The 13,796-nt window shown below is 37.3% G+C and overlaps 1 protein-coding gene across 2 annotated transcripts in view; it reads right to left on the reverse strand.

Moving 5' to 3' along the window:
- Positions 1-362: 362 nt before the first annotated feature.
- Positions 363-13,796, reverse strand: part of NEBL (nebulette) — a 269,698-nt gene continuing 256,264 nt past the window's right edge. For both annotated transcript variants that reach the window (XM_056336349.1, XM_056336350.1), the window contains 2 exons: positions 9,035-9,150; positions 363-5,313 (listed from right to left, as the gene is read on the reverse strand). In XM_056336349.1, coding sequence (XP_056192324.1) covers positions 5,137-5,313; positions 9,035-9,150 — 293 coding nt within the window. In that variant the 3' untranslated portion in view covers positions 363-5,136. The remainder of the gene's footprint in view (positions 5,314-9,034; positions 9,151-13,796) is intronic.

Below are 13,796 nucleotides of genomic sequence, written 5' to 3' on the forward strand. Positions count from 1 at the left end.
AATGCCCATTCAAAAACCAGGAAACTGGTATTAGTCATATAAGCAGACCTCCTTCACTTGCTACCTTTGCTTACTTAAACAAACCAAGGGACATGGAATGTAACTCACTGTTCTATTGAAGATTACAAATATAGACAGAAAAAGAAAATTAACCCTCCAAGGAGAAGGCACTTCTGAAATAAAATGGTGGTTTGGGAAACTATATTTTGAGATCAAGCTTGAAGAATAATAGTGCTAACTATTCTAATTATGTTTGAAAACTCAAAGCTTCCTTAGTTAAAACAATATATATCTTTGATCGCTTATATTAATGGGTATGGTAGCTTTGCAGAGTATTGTTTATGAATATAATACATACATAGTGCTGAGTTTAATATTTTATTTGAATGACGTTCAATGTTATGCAAAATAAACTGTTATGTTACATCCACTGTGACATCAACTAAAATGTGAACTAGTTTGCATAGGTTAGTACTTTGGGCAGCATGATGTTGCTCTAGTCCACCAAGGCTTAAATATTCACAGTGTAGAGGAAAAAACAGGAATTAAAGCATTTCTACTAAAATATATTTTAATAGCTGGTGTTAACTTTCTGCATAACAAAAGCCAAATTAAGATGATACATCATATGATCCAAGAGTAAGTATATCTGTCCTTTGAAAAACAATTGTTACCTTCATAACTGTATACTCCCAAATACAGTACAGTTTTGCAAAATAACTAAAACTTTACACACTTTAAAGCAAACATAAGCCAAACTGCACAGCGGTTCATTTTTGCTTTTTATATCACACTGCAAAAACCAACAGCTGAGAGGGTTTCCACATCATGCTAATCAATGTCAATACAGTCATTGCTGTCTTCCAATGGTCTAGCAATTTCTAATAGTAATATTAAATACACGATTGTAATGCTACAGTATAGCTTATTTTCCCCCCTAAAATAATAATAATTAAACAAATGTCAACAACAACTGGATTACAACTTAAGTACAATATGCAAATTCTATTTATCAGACACAAGAAGCATATGAAATTCCTTTGAATATACTGTTGTAGTGCAGGCAGTTTAGGAAATATAGCTTTCAGGTTTTCTTTCAAAAGGAGAGATGAGGTTCCTATGGCATAAAGCTGGAGAAAATCACTAAAAGCATTGCAAAATGTTTTATTCTTCTACAGCTCACCAGTACTTTGTATTTGCCAGCATATCAGTTTGGAGAACTTCAACAGCATCTTTTGTCTGTTTCAGTATACTATTTAAACATTTACTAAAGCGTATTCTGTATTTTAAATGGAGTATTAATCAACATAATTAAAATCTAACATTTTATACCCTGTACCACTTTCTGCCACAGACTTCTGTATTTGTCATTTCCTTTTCATTGTACAAGATGACATGCAGTCGCTGCACTATAAAAACTAGAATTATTACCTTTCCTAAGTATTAGAGACCTTCCATATCCCCGAGGAACACTTGGGACACATTTGTCAAAAATATAATCCATGGGATGTGATCCTTTGTCAAATCCCAATCTGCTGAAGTGGTTTATGGTATGCCAAATGTAATCAAGAAAACCCTGTTTCATCAAGATTAAATGCTAATGTTCCATAATGAAAAATTACAACTGTGATATCTGTAAGTAGCTTTGTTTAGAAAATGAAAATTAGCCAGGCAAGAAAGAGTAATGAAAAGCAAGGCACCCATTTGTTCTTGTATATATGTATGAATATGCTCTATGTTGTTTTCTACATTTATACTTGTGTTAGCAAGAATTACAGCACATTGTATCTTCTTTATTTCTAAAATGCTTAAAATGGGAATGTGTGAACTTCCAACCTGAATTTTGGAGTATCTTGTGAAATTCAGCTCCTTAAAAGTCTTTTCCTTTCCCCAGAAAAATGCTGTCTGCATAAAAAAAGTACAGTGAGGGGAACATGCTGCGTTTAAAAGGAATTTACACTTCAAAGGTGACAAGATAGCATATAACATCTGTTCACACCTATATCCCACTGCATGTAACAGGCTCCAGTGTACACCTTGTAAAACCTGAGCTGGCACAATTTAGTTGCTGACTTACTCTCCCTATCTTACAAATTTTAGATCTTAAAAAAACATCATTTTTATAATTGCACTCTGATAATTTTGGGCCTTTGATAGCACTGCTAGAACAAAACTGCATAATGACATTAAAGTTTGGTTTACATCAAAAAGCAGGAACTGTTCCATATGAACACGGATTACTAAGCATATACAACATAAAAACCTGACTACATGAATGAGTAGCTTAAAACAGTTCTTAGTAATTCTGCTGACATACCATTCTCAAGAGAAATACAATTCACATGTTGTTTTGTTTTCCTGACATTTTTATTTTGCAAATTGCTTTAGCTGTTTTGCCAGGCTGATGAATATTCAAAATTAATAAAGGAAATTTTATTTCCATTGTTTAGCATAACAGAGTCCTCTAATGTCATCGAACGTTCATTTTCTGATTTACTGTTCCCTACGCATACAGTGCTCAACGCTGCAAGCCATCTCCTCATTTAAGGAGAATGCTAGTATATTTATAGGCGGAGACTTTCTTTTTTATAAGTCACTAAAAATTGCAACTTGATGCAATGTATCTATTCCCTATATTTCTTTTTGTTCATATCTGGTTAACAAACTGACAAGTTGTCCTTATTGTTGTCAGCATTACACAGCTAATAGAGCAGTACAGCAGCAAGTGATAGCCAATTCTGCATCAAGCATCCTCAGAAAATGTGCCAGCCATTGTAAGATGAGATTCTTCTCCTTGCTGTTGATGGCTGGTGATGAAAACCAACACAGAAACAGACTGCTTGTCTCAGAGCTTCTAGCTCAGGTTACCACATCACCCTTTTGAGAAAGCCATTTGACTTGCAAAGCTTGCTAATTTCATGTGGAAGTCACCAGTGATTCATAAGGGTGTGTCACAGCAGCAGCTCTACACACAAAACTTTTAAGAATTTCAAATGACAGCAGTGTCACCCATACAGACTGCATATTTGCAGTATTGCATCCCTAGTTTTAAACCACAATTCTTGAAGGTAGACGCCCCCGGTCAGCTTTAGCCTTGAAATTACACAGCTGACAAGAAAGCACAGGCAATTCCACAGTCACGGGCATTTTTTAATTTATTTTTTTTAATACAGTCATTCCACACTGTTTGGCATCTGGTATTAGCCCTGTGTTAGCATCACCTAAAAATAATTGCATAAGCTTTCCAATTCCTAATTGTGTGCAAAAACAGAACTAGGAAGTATTGGCACTGACAACTTTCAGTTGACACAATAAATCCATACCGCCTGCCTTCTTTATTCTCTAAATAGCTATTGCAGGCTTGCTCGCTTACTTTTGTGAAATGAGAAATATAAAATTGCCTTTAAACTCTATATTTAATTCTACTTTCAAAATTTCAGAAATGGAAGAAAGCCAGTGCAGCTTCAACATTCTGAGAGCTACTTCAAAATTAACTTCTCCAGCACACGGCTGAACACCACAAATGATACTATCAGCAAAAACATTTTCTTCCTTAGACATGTATGCATCCACATGAGTAAGCTCCCACGTGAAAGTTTAACTCCTTTGTCCTTCCTCCCAAAGTTTCTCCCTGGGAGGGAACATGGCATCCTCCTGGCACCCAGTCAAAGCAAAAGCAACTTCCCTGTGACCCAAGCCTGCTGACACAGTCCCTCTTAAAGATCCATTATGTCACCTCTCCCCAGCCTCACAGTCAGACCTGGATCTCTCAGTCCTGATCATAAGTTAACGGACACCAAATAGCATATGTGAAGGTTTGTCAGCAAAATATTGTTACTGTTTTCTACAGATGGCTAAACTGAAGCATGATGGCATACAGTATGTCGGACTTCTGTTTGGTTAGTTTTCCTTTCAGTGTCAGTTATGAGAAAGATTAAATCAGTAAAAGAAAACATAGTATTTCTCCCTCATTAATCATTCGGCAAGCGTACAACCCACTGTTGGATCACCAAGATTTCTTGAGGAAACTGAAGCAATAGGCCACTGAGCTGAAACGCACTACAATAACCAGAGCTATCCTCTACTCCTCAGCGGAGGTGCAAGTATTTCTGCAGCAGGGTAGGTACATTAGCTCATCAGCAAAGCAGCCATTAAGCGAGCTACCTGTGGTAAGGAGGAGGGACATGACTGCAGGCTTTGTGTGACTGCACAGCGCGGGGGCCTCACACAGGATATTTATTTACAGCAGTACAGGTGAAGGTAAAAGAACTAACATGAAGTATTGGTTGTACGTTGCCCTAATGGAAGTTTCTATTTAAATGCTAAGTATTACCAGAAGGACACAGAAGAGTTGACAGGTTTTATATTCTAGATAGTCTTTGCAAGGAATTTTCTGTGGAAAAGATACTGAAGAACCATGATTCCAGATATGGATCTAACTGATGGACTGGGATGCAAGCAAAGCTGATAGAAGAGGTCATGTTCGAAATAAGAGAAAATGGGTAATCCGGGAATAAATGTGAGTATGCAAGACTCAGGAAATTTTTGCTGTCAGAATAGACCTGCTTATTGTAAGGCTGCAGGGCAGTAGAGTGTTTTATTTGTGGGTGTTGAGGGTTTTTTTTCACTAGCATATTACTTGCCATTATTTCAAATGACTGAATTATCTACTCAACGTTTTTATTTTTATTAGGATGCTAACTGCTCAAAAATTAAACACCTCCCTAATAATTTGAAGATGTGTTCAAACTCCTGTGACTTCAGAGTGCCATAAGAAGTGAATTGATTTTATGGTTGTTATTATAAACAGAAACAATATCTTTGAGGTGTAGGGAAAAGATATTTCCCCTTTACAGCTAACTGACTGAAATCTTTATAGGACTGGCAGCACCAGGCTTCCAGATATGTTTTTCATTTTGAGGGAGCACTATTATAAGCAATGCTGTTTTCAAAGCTCTGAGCTTCTTGTTGATTATTTATCTTTAGTTTAAAGGACTCTCAAATTGGATTCTGAGTGAGAATGCAGACTGTTACAGCAGTGATAGTCATGAACATGTGCGCTTAAAAGATTCTTCTGATTTTTTTCTAAAAGGTTAGAGTAAATCATAATAAAGCTCAAAGGACTAGAGACAAAAATTAGTTAACGAACTCAATATAATTTGCTGGAAGCATTCCTGTTTTCCCAGTTCTCTGAACAGTACCATACATCCAGCCATCATCGATCGGTTGCACATTAATGATATAATCACCATCCCTGAAGGAAACTTCATCTTCATCTTGGGCACTGTAGTCATACATAGCTCTGTATGTTCTCTGTTGAAGGAAAGAAAACAAGGCTGTAAAGTCTCAAGCTTAAACAGAGATAGATTTCTTCTCTTCTTTGCACAAAGAAAACGAAAAAAAAAAAAACAGTAAAAAGAACAGAGGGAGCAAGGCAGAGAAATCACAAGTTACCCATTAAAAAGAAACAGCACACCCTCCACCCTGTCAAATATAGAGTGAATACAGCCCCTTCTTCTGAGTACCAAAATAATTATTTTTGTAAACCTACATTGTCCAAAGTCCTCATACAAAGAGATTTCAAGCCATTCACTGCCTCTTCGAAATACACCAACTGTTGTTTCATATATTCACTAGTAACAGTTCATTACATCCAGCCATGGCTAGCTGTGCTTCTGCTCCCTATCTGCATGATTCTCAAATGGCTTCTCCTGTGTCTTCACGACAGAAAAGCAGCACAGTCTTCATCCAGGTCATTAACTTTGCCATCTCCCTGAATGTCCTTCATTTCTTTAGGATTCTACCCCGAATTAAAAATTAGTAATATATTACTATCTAATAAAAAAGACAAGATTTCAAAAAGCCTACAAAAATAATTTTTATGAATACTCATTTTTGCATGCTCAGATAAAAGATTGATCTAAGCAAAACACAAAGTCCTATCATTTTCTAAGCCAAATTTCTCTACACCTCTGTCCATGTAAGCAAAGATTTCCATTTTCTTTATAAACAGAGTACTTCTTTCCACTCATAATCAATGAAGTGCTATCATTTGCTGGAATTCAAAGTCAGAGGTAACAGTTTCCCCTTGTATCTTAACAGCAGAACAAAATGAGCTCATTTTAAAATTCCCAGGAGCACTTTCTTTTCCTTACCCCACCTCTTGACAGAAGTCAAGAAAAGTTCAAGCATCACTGATAATATTCACTTTCCCTACCAGTAATTTTTGATATGTCACCATATCTAGCTGAATTTTTCTGGTACAATGATTTAAAGGAAAAAAGGTAAAAAAAAATGTTTGAGTTAATGCTTAGTACTCCTTGTCTGTACCTTTTAAGAGACAGCAAACTTTGATCTGCTTCCCAGTTGAGAAAAACAACTCTGTATTAGTTTTAGTCCATCTCATATGTTTTTTTGAGGGTTTTTAATGAAGTTATTTTCAGAGAAGATGGAGATTTCTCCACACACTATGAGTAGGTCAGTTGTCACATGTTGGAAATGTGGGATCATCTAATCCAAACACTAGAGAGTACCTGATTATTACTGTTCACATGCTAGAAACACACTTTTTGTCTTGATTCTGCCTTTAGCATTGGTAGCGCAAATTAAACACTACAGAGAAATGAGCTCCTGGTTAAATACTGGAGATCACTACCTCTCCTGACAAGCCTACTCTGAACTGTATTCAAGTCTTGCTCTGTATAGTTGTTCTCTGTCATGCTTTGTAATGTTGTTGCCCTGCAGGCTGTGACCAAGAGCAATTTTCAACTAGAGCTATGTGGTTTCTTGGTGGTTCCTTAATGTCTTCCAAGTGTTCACAGATGATGGCGAAAAAAGCATCATTGTTTATGCACTACATCGAATCAACCAACTGGGAGGGTTCTATCATGACAAAAAATTCTTTCAAGTTTCACAAACTAGAAAACTAGTGGTCAGTAAGGAATGGTCTCTGCATTTGAGAATCTTATTCCTTCCAACTGTTTCCAATGATTTCTGTACTGAGCCTTGAAACTTAACTCCAAAAAAACCAGTGAAAAATATTCTATTACAACAAGGTCAGTAGCAGTTAGTCCTTTAAAGAATTTATTTTAAAAAAAGGTCCACTTAAGAAAAATTGTAGTAAGTCTATATCTGGCATAAGGCAGAGAATGGGTTTTCCTCTGAGCCATGATTATATGTCTCCCTTAAACGGGCAAAGACTGGGGAAAGAGATTAAGTGTTTTATTAAACTACATAAAATTGGAAAAAAAACTTAATTTTTTGTTCACTCAGAAGGATGCTCACTCATCCTTAGAGCATCATGGCATACAACATGCTACTGCTGTCTCCTTTAAGGCAGCTTGACTACATGACTCTGGTGACACAGTTGTGAAGACAAGCTGGTAATATCAAACTTTAAAAAAAATTTATTAAGGCCCTAAATGTTGCCGAGAAACCTAAATTTATGGCCTTAACACCTAATTAGGTGTTAAATGGCTGTCAGGAGAAATCTCCATAATAATCCTGTTAGCATTTAATGCCTAATTATCACTTCAGAGTGCAGTCTGGGCTATATAATTGAGAATTACAATGCTTAAAGGATTCAAAGCAGGGATTTTCGAAATGCATTTTAGTGAATTATTCCTCTGTCAGTAGTGAGTTTAGCAGGTACCAAGAGTACGAGAGAGTATAAGAAAAGATTGAGATGTTGCAAAAGAGTTACCAGTTTGGTAAGCTTCAGTTTGCTTTGGTCCCCACCGACTAGCAAACCTGCTGGCACAGCCCAGGATTTCAGGTCTCTCACTTTTTGCACTCAGGCCCTTTTGGAAAGCAGTCAGCTCCCCGAGTGGCTTGCAATATCCTTGGAAATCAGTGGTTGATTCCAGTACCAACTGCCTAACAGCTACCATGCAGGTGTCCAATGAGTTTCTCAGGTTATTGGCTCACCCAAAGATGCAGGTATATGAGCCCCAGACTTCCCAGCAAGTTAGCCCCCTTCAGCCCCCAAGCAACCAAGAACCTGGCAAGCCTGAAAGCACTCAAACTTCACAGAACACCATGATCGTTACAATATAAAATGCCATAGTTTCAGTCTTAAAGAAAAATGCAAGTTTCAACTAATCTTGAAAACATTTTTTTTCAGCTCAGCAAGCTCTAAGTTTTGTTCATAATGAAGTACTTCATCTCTTCAAAAGGTGATAGTGGTAATAAATACAAAACCATTCAAAATAGTTTAAAATTCAAAATTAGAAGTTGGTATTTTTAAAGTAAAAGGTTACTGGAGCTGGACTATGAAATCTTTAGGCAGTGATATGATAAAAAAATGTGATAACCATTAAAGCAGCTCAATTTCCTAAAAAACCTAGCTGAAGACCCATTCAGCTCTCCTTCCATAACCAGTTACTTCTAAAATGAAATATTCACTCCAGGTTTACGTTCCCATCCACCACAATTAAGAACTTCATGATACAGCCATGGCTTCTTAAGAAAGCCCAGTAGTATAACTTGGTTTTGATCAGGCACGAGTGGCTGCATGACTGTTCTATTGAATTAGAAAGGGCACACCAATACGGAGTCTGAGCTAGCTTTATACAAGCAGAGATGAGTAATATGGATAGGCACAAAGCCTGCTAGTACAAAATCAGCAAGTCAAAAAAATTTGAAACAAATTTAAACCAACAGGGTGATCTTAAGAGATCAGTGGTTTTCATTCAGCACTAGGAGCCTGAATTCATCACAGAAAGCTCCGCCGCTGAAATACTGTCCAAGTGTTTACTACTCGTTTTAAGCAGGTAGGAGATACAGTTATTTCTTTGCCTTCTGGAGATCATAAACTATTTTTTTTTAATGTATTCTGACATAAACGTTCTTGACATTGCCCTCAGTCACTTAATCTTTTTTATACATGAGGACTACCACTTACATTTAGGACTAGGTCAGTCAAATAGTCCAACCATAAAATTCAAGGGAACCAATTCACTCATATTTAAGTGATTTCACAATAGTTGATAATGTTGCTTACCAAATAAAATCATTCTTTCAATCAAATACTCACCAGACCTGCTGAATGAGGCTGTGAATGCATGGACCTCATGGATGACATACTGGTCTGGTGCATGTATCCATATCCTTGGGACTGGCTTTGCTGATATGCCCCAGGCAGAACAGGGGCTGTGTGTTAAAGAAATACAGACATATTAATTAAGCTTTTTTTTAAAAGTCCTCATCCAGCATTTTGTAGAAACTGTAGATTATTTGCACTGTAAATAGCAATTTGACAGTATGAAATGGTTCAGAATTATTTCCATATACAACATAAGGCTTTTCATAGGTTGAATTACACATAAATGTACCCAAAGCTACAGCAATATATCCACAAAACACCGTCAAGGTTAGCTGGAAGGAAAAGCTTAACATATCTTAAGAAGTCTGACTGTAAAATTGTGTACAAAAGCTTGTAACTAACTCAATTTTGATACTACTATAGATGACACGCTGAATATCATGTGCCATATAGTGCCATTTATTAAGGAAAGATTGATGAAAAATACTATATATTAACTGTATTAGTTTTGAAATGTTTCAGTAGGAATTCTCTGCAATTGATTCCTAACTCATTGTAGACTAACATTTATTGGGCTATGAATAAAGAAAGACTGTGATTCACAGGGAGTAAAAAAGTGAGCCCGCAGTTGGGTTTCTTAGTTTATTCTCATTCCATCAACATTCTTAGCCAAACACAGAGGTATCAGTGGTTACTTAAATATTTCCAAATCCATCATTTTCAGTATCTTCATCCTAACACACAATTGTTCCATCTCTTTCACATATAGTTTATTCACATTATTTTAACAATTACATTATTTTACCAATTCTGTATGGTAATCATTAATAGGTTGACTTTTGTTGTACCAAGAGCTTCTGAAAGAGTTAAAACAACCAACCAAGGACCCCCTACCTCTACTGTTTACTAGGAAAGGATTCATAAAACTTCCCATATCTGCTCTAACACCTTACTTTGGCAACAGACTGGAACAGAATGTGTTAAAAACATGGTTGATGAAAAATCTGTGAGAAATAAGTACAGCATAAGTGATAACTCAATATTTTCCTAGCAAGCCCAATAAGCATTTTTAAAGCAAAATAAAGAACTGGTTTTCAAAATCTGAAGTTTAAAAGCTTAGCCACTGCATATTTGTGTATGTTTTGCAAGACTCTTGCACTATGAGAATAACGACTTCTGGCTTGTACAGCAATTATTATCCCATCTCAACTGTTATTTACCAGAATTTCACTAGTTCAACTGGAAATTCATTTAGCTACACTGAAAAGAAGTTTCTTATCTGTTGACACTTTTTCAAGTGGTCCATTTAGCTGGTATTCTATCTAACTCCTCTGACAAAAGCCATCTTTCGCTATAAGGAGATGGAGCTCATGCAGCCCATGAGTCAAAAAACCTTCAAATATTAAGTCATACAGCAGTCAGATACTTTCTGAGATACACCTCTTGGTCTTGCTGGAAGTGAGAACCACTTCTGCAGCAGCCATAACACAGAGATTCAAGAAAGAGCAAAGCTAATGCAGGATTTAATGGGGTTCACAATGTACGAAAGGATCCAGGACTTGTAAAATCAAAAAAACCTTGGAGCAGCAGGAAACCAGTTCAGGAGATACAGGGAACCGCTGGAGAGGGTCCAGCAGAGGGCTATGAAAATGATGAGGGGACTGGAGCGTGTCCCTGATGAGGAAAGGCTGAGAGAGCTGGGCCGCTTCAGCCTGCAGAAGAGAAGGCTGAGAGGGGATCCTACTGACGCATACAAGTATCTTAAGGGCAGGTGTCCAGAGGACAGGGCCAGGCTCTTTTCAGTGGTGCCCAGTGACAGGACAAGGGGCAACAGGCACAAACTGCAGCACAGGGAGTTCCACCTGAATGTGAGGAAGAGCTTCTTGACTTTGAGGGTGACAGAGCAGTGGAACAAGTTGCCCAGAGAGGCTGTGGAGTCTCCTTCCCTGCAGACATTCAAAACTTGCCTGGACGCGATCCTGCGCAACCTGCTCTAGATGAACCTGCTTTAGCAGGGGGCTGGACTAGATGATTTCCAGAGGTCTGTCCCTTTGAACCATAACCATCCTGTAATTCTGTAGGCACCGTTAAAAAAAATTTTAAGAAGTATTCATAATTACAGTAATGCTTGTTCAGTGATCAGGACAATAAATACATGTGAAAAGGGATTACTGAGAAAATGTTTGCTGAACTATTTCAGAAAGAAAAGTCAACCTTGTGCTTTCATCAAGGTGTTTTACCTATCCTGCCTCCCCAGCTAACAAACTCGAGTTCAACAGAAGTTTTTCTTAAAACCTTCACTTAGTCTATGTAGCATATTCAAATGCACTAAGTATGCAATTACAACTTGGGATGTTACTTTTTGCTCTACTATACTTGTAAAGATAAGTAACACTGTATATTTAACCAGGGTTTTTCCGATACAGAAAACATGTTTCAAACTATTGTATTGAATAGATTGCTTTGTTGAGTGAAATTAAAGTGATACACAGTCAAGAGCAACACTGGAACATGATGAATAATGGATGTTTTAGAAGTGCCAAGTTCATTCTAATGACATATGAGTATAAAGACATTTTAAAGCAGTTCAATCATCAGAAAACTGCTGCTCGTTAACATGTTCACAGGATTATCATGCATTAAGTGAACAGTACTAAGTAGTTCATCAAGTAATTTATGTTTCAGTGTTGTTACAAGCTATTTCTACATGACCGTGAGCCCTTCATGAGAAAATAGAGAAAAGCATAATTTAATCAAAGGTTCTGTGATCGAGCCAGAATGAATATATTTTGCCCAATTCACCAACAGCATAAGCATAGGTCAGTTCATAGAAGCCAATGGGGTCTCACCTCCTCACACCAGCAGTAAACTGGTTATGTGTGTTGAAAAGTGAGCACAGATTAAAATTCTAACTTAATAGGAAGTAGTATCTTAAGCTGATATTCACCGCTGACCAGTCAGCACCCTGACTGCTCTGCAGCAACAAAGGGCTGGTAGCTTCTCCCTGGTAGGGGCAGACACCTTGACAGACCCTTTCCTCTTCCTAAGAGAGGTGAAGACACTGGTAGAAACTTTTTACTCTTAATTCCTTCTCCACTAAACAGATATTTCTCAGTTCCTACCCATCATCCAGTGTCAGCATAAGGCAGCAACCCTACTGTCAGCCTCATTATAGACTCCAAATCCACAGCCTTATTTTGGGGAGGACAACCCACATCCCCTGACTCCGTGAAAACTGTCCACAGCAGGTCTGAGACATGCTTTCCTCTTTTTTGCAACCCACTTCTCACAAGCTGAGAGAACTCTGTCAAACAGTCTCAGTGAACATGTTTGCTAATCTACCTGCAATGACGGAAATCATAAGCTCAGCAAAATAAAGCATTTCCTCCAAAGCAGGAAAAATTTTGGGAAACCATTAGAACCTGAAGTATTGGAAAAATATTCTATACAAAGAAAAATAAGGAATTTCCAGGATTAGCTTTGCAAATTATCTTCTAGTTCTTTCCCTGGTTATCATATAGATGAACATATATATCAGCACAAGTATGCCGATCACTTGATTGAATAATTCCACCTTTTTTTCCATTAAAAGAATACTGTAGTAGGGCTGCAAAAAATGATCTATAGGTTTTAACATATTTTTACAAAAAATACTTAAGAAATCTCCAGATGGTTGTCTATTGGGAAGAAAATTTGGGAATCACATAAAAGAGCAGATTAGTGAAGAGACAGCAGATCTGTCTGTGTTTCTAGCAACATACAAATAATTCAAGGTAAGACTGAACGATGCAGACAAAGAGTTTGACTTTTCTTCACCATCATCTCCATAGTTAACTGCAATCTTTGACTCAGGCCAAAGTATAAAGTTCTATAACATCCTTGAGCACAGCAGCCACAAAAGCAATGGTTTTAGTTAACCTAAGAGAATGATAAAACACAGTGGTGGAACATGAAATTCATTTAGCTGAAGCCAGACTTATTAGTGAGGGAGCTGAGGGCTGACCATTGCTCCCAGAAGTACAGGTGGATGCTTTTTCTTGTTGCGGTAAGACTTTACCAGATGCATTCTGATGTATCAAAACTTACTTTTTTCTTGTTCCACTTACCAAGCAAGCCAGATATTCATTATCTACTTGAAGAAAGTTATCCTGTATCTCTTACTACATCTTTATAGGCTTCCCCAGAGAAAAGAGAGAAAAATGAATGAACATGATGAAAGGCAAACAGAAAGGAAGCCTCCAAGGAAAAGATGAAGCTGAAAGAATGATAGTGAGTATCAGCTGGCTGCAGCAGACAATGGGGTCTGCACTGTGTGTACTGATCAGAACGTGCTTTGAGAAGGACTGGGTAAGAAAAAGGTCAGACTGTGGGAACAGGAAAGGAATAATTAAGAGAAAATTGTATAACTACAAGGTTAAAAAAATTATGCTAAAAAATCATTTAAAAGGTATGTTTCAAGACATATTTTATCAAGACTATACATAAGCTCTCTTTCATTCTTTTGTACAACAGAACCTCAGCAGTCGACGGTAAAACAATGTACCCTCACCACTAACTACTGCACTTTTGCCACTTACTGCAATACATGCCATTTACTGGGCCAGATGTTAAGTAACAACCATGTCACTCACCCTTACAGACGTCATGCACTTTTAAGCAATTATTCCACTTCCTGTTTTGATGCTATCTCGATTCATGCTTTCACTACTAAGACTTCAGAGAACTCACAGAGAATATTGCAACATTTTGTAAT

The sequence above is a fragment of the Falco biarmicus genome, chromosome 4 (assembly GCF_023638135.1).
Source record: "Falco biarmicus isolate bFalBia1 chromosome 4, bFalBia1.pri, whole genome shotgun sequence".
In the NCBI taxonomy this organism is placed as follows: Eukaryota; Metazoa; Chordata; class Aves; order Falconiformes; family Falconidae; genus Falco; species Falco biarmicus.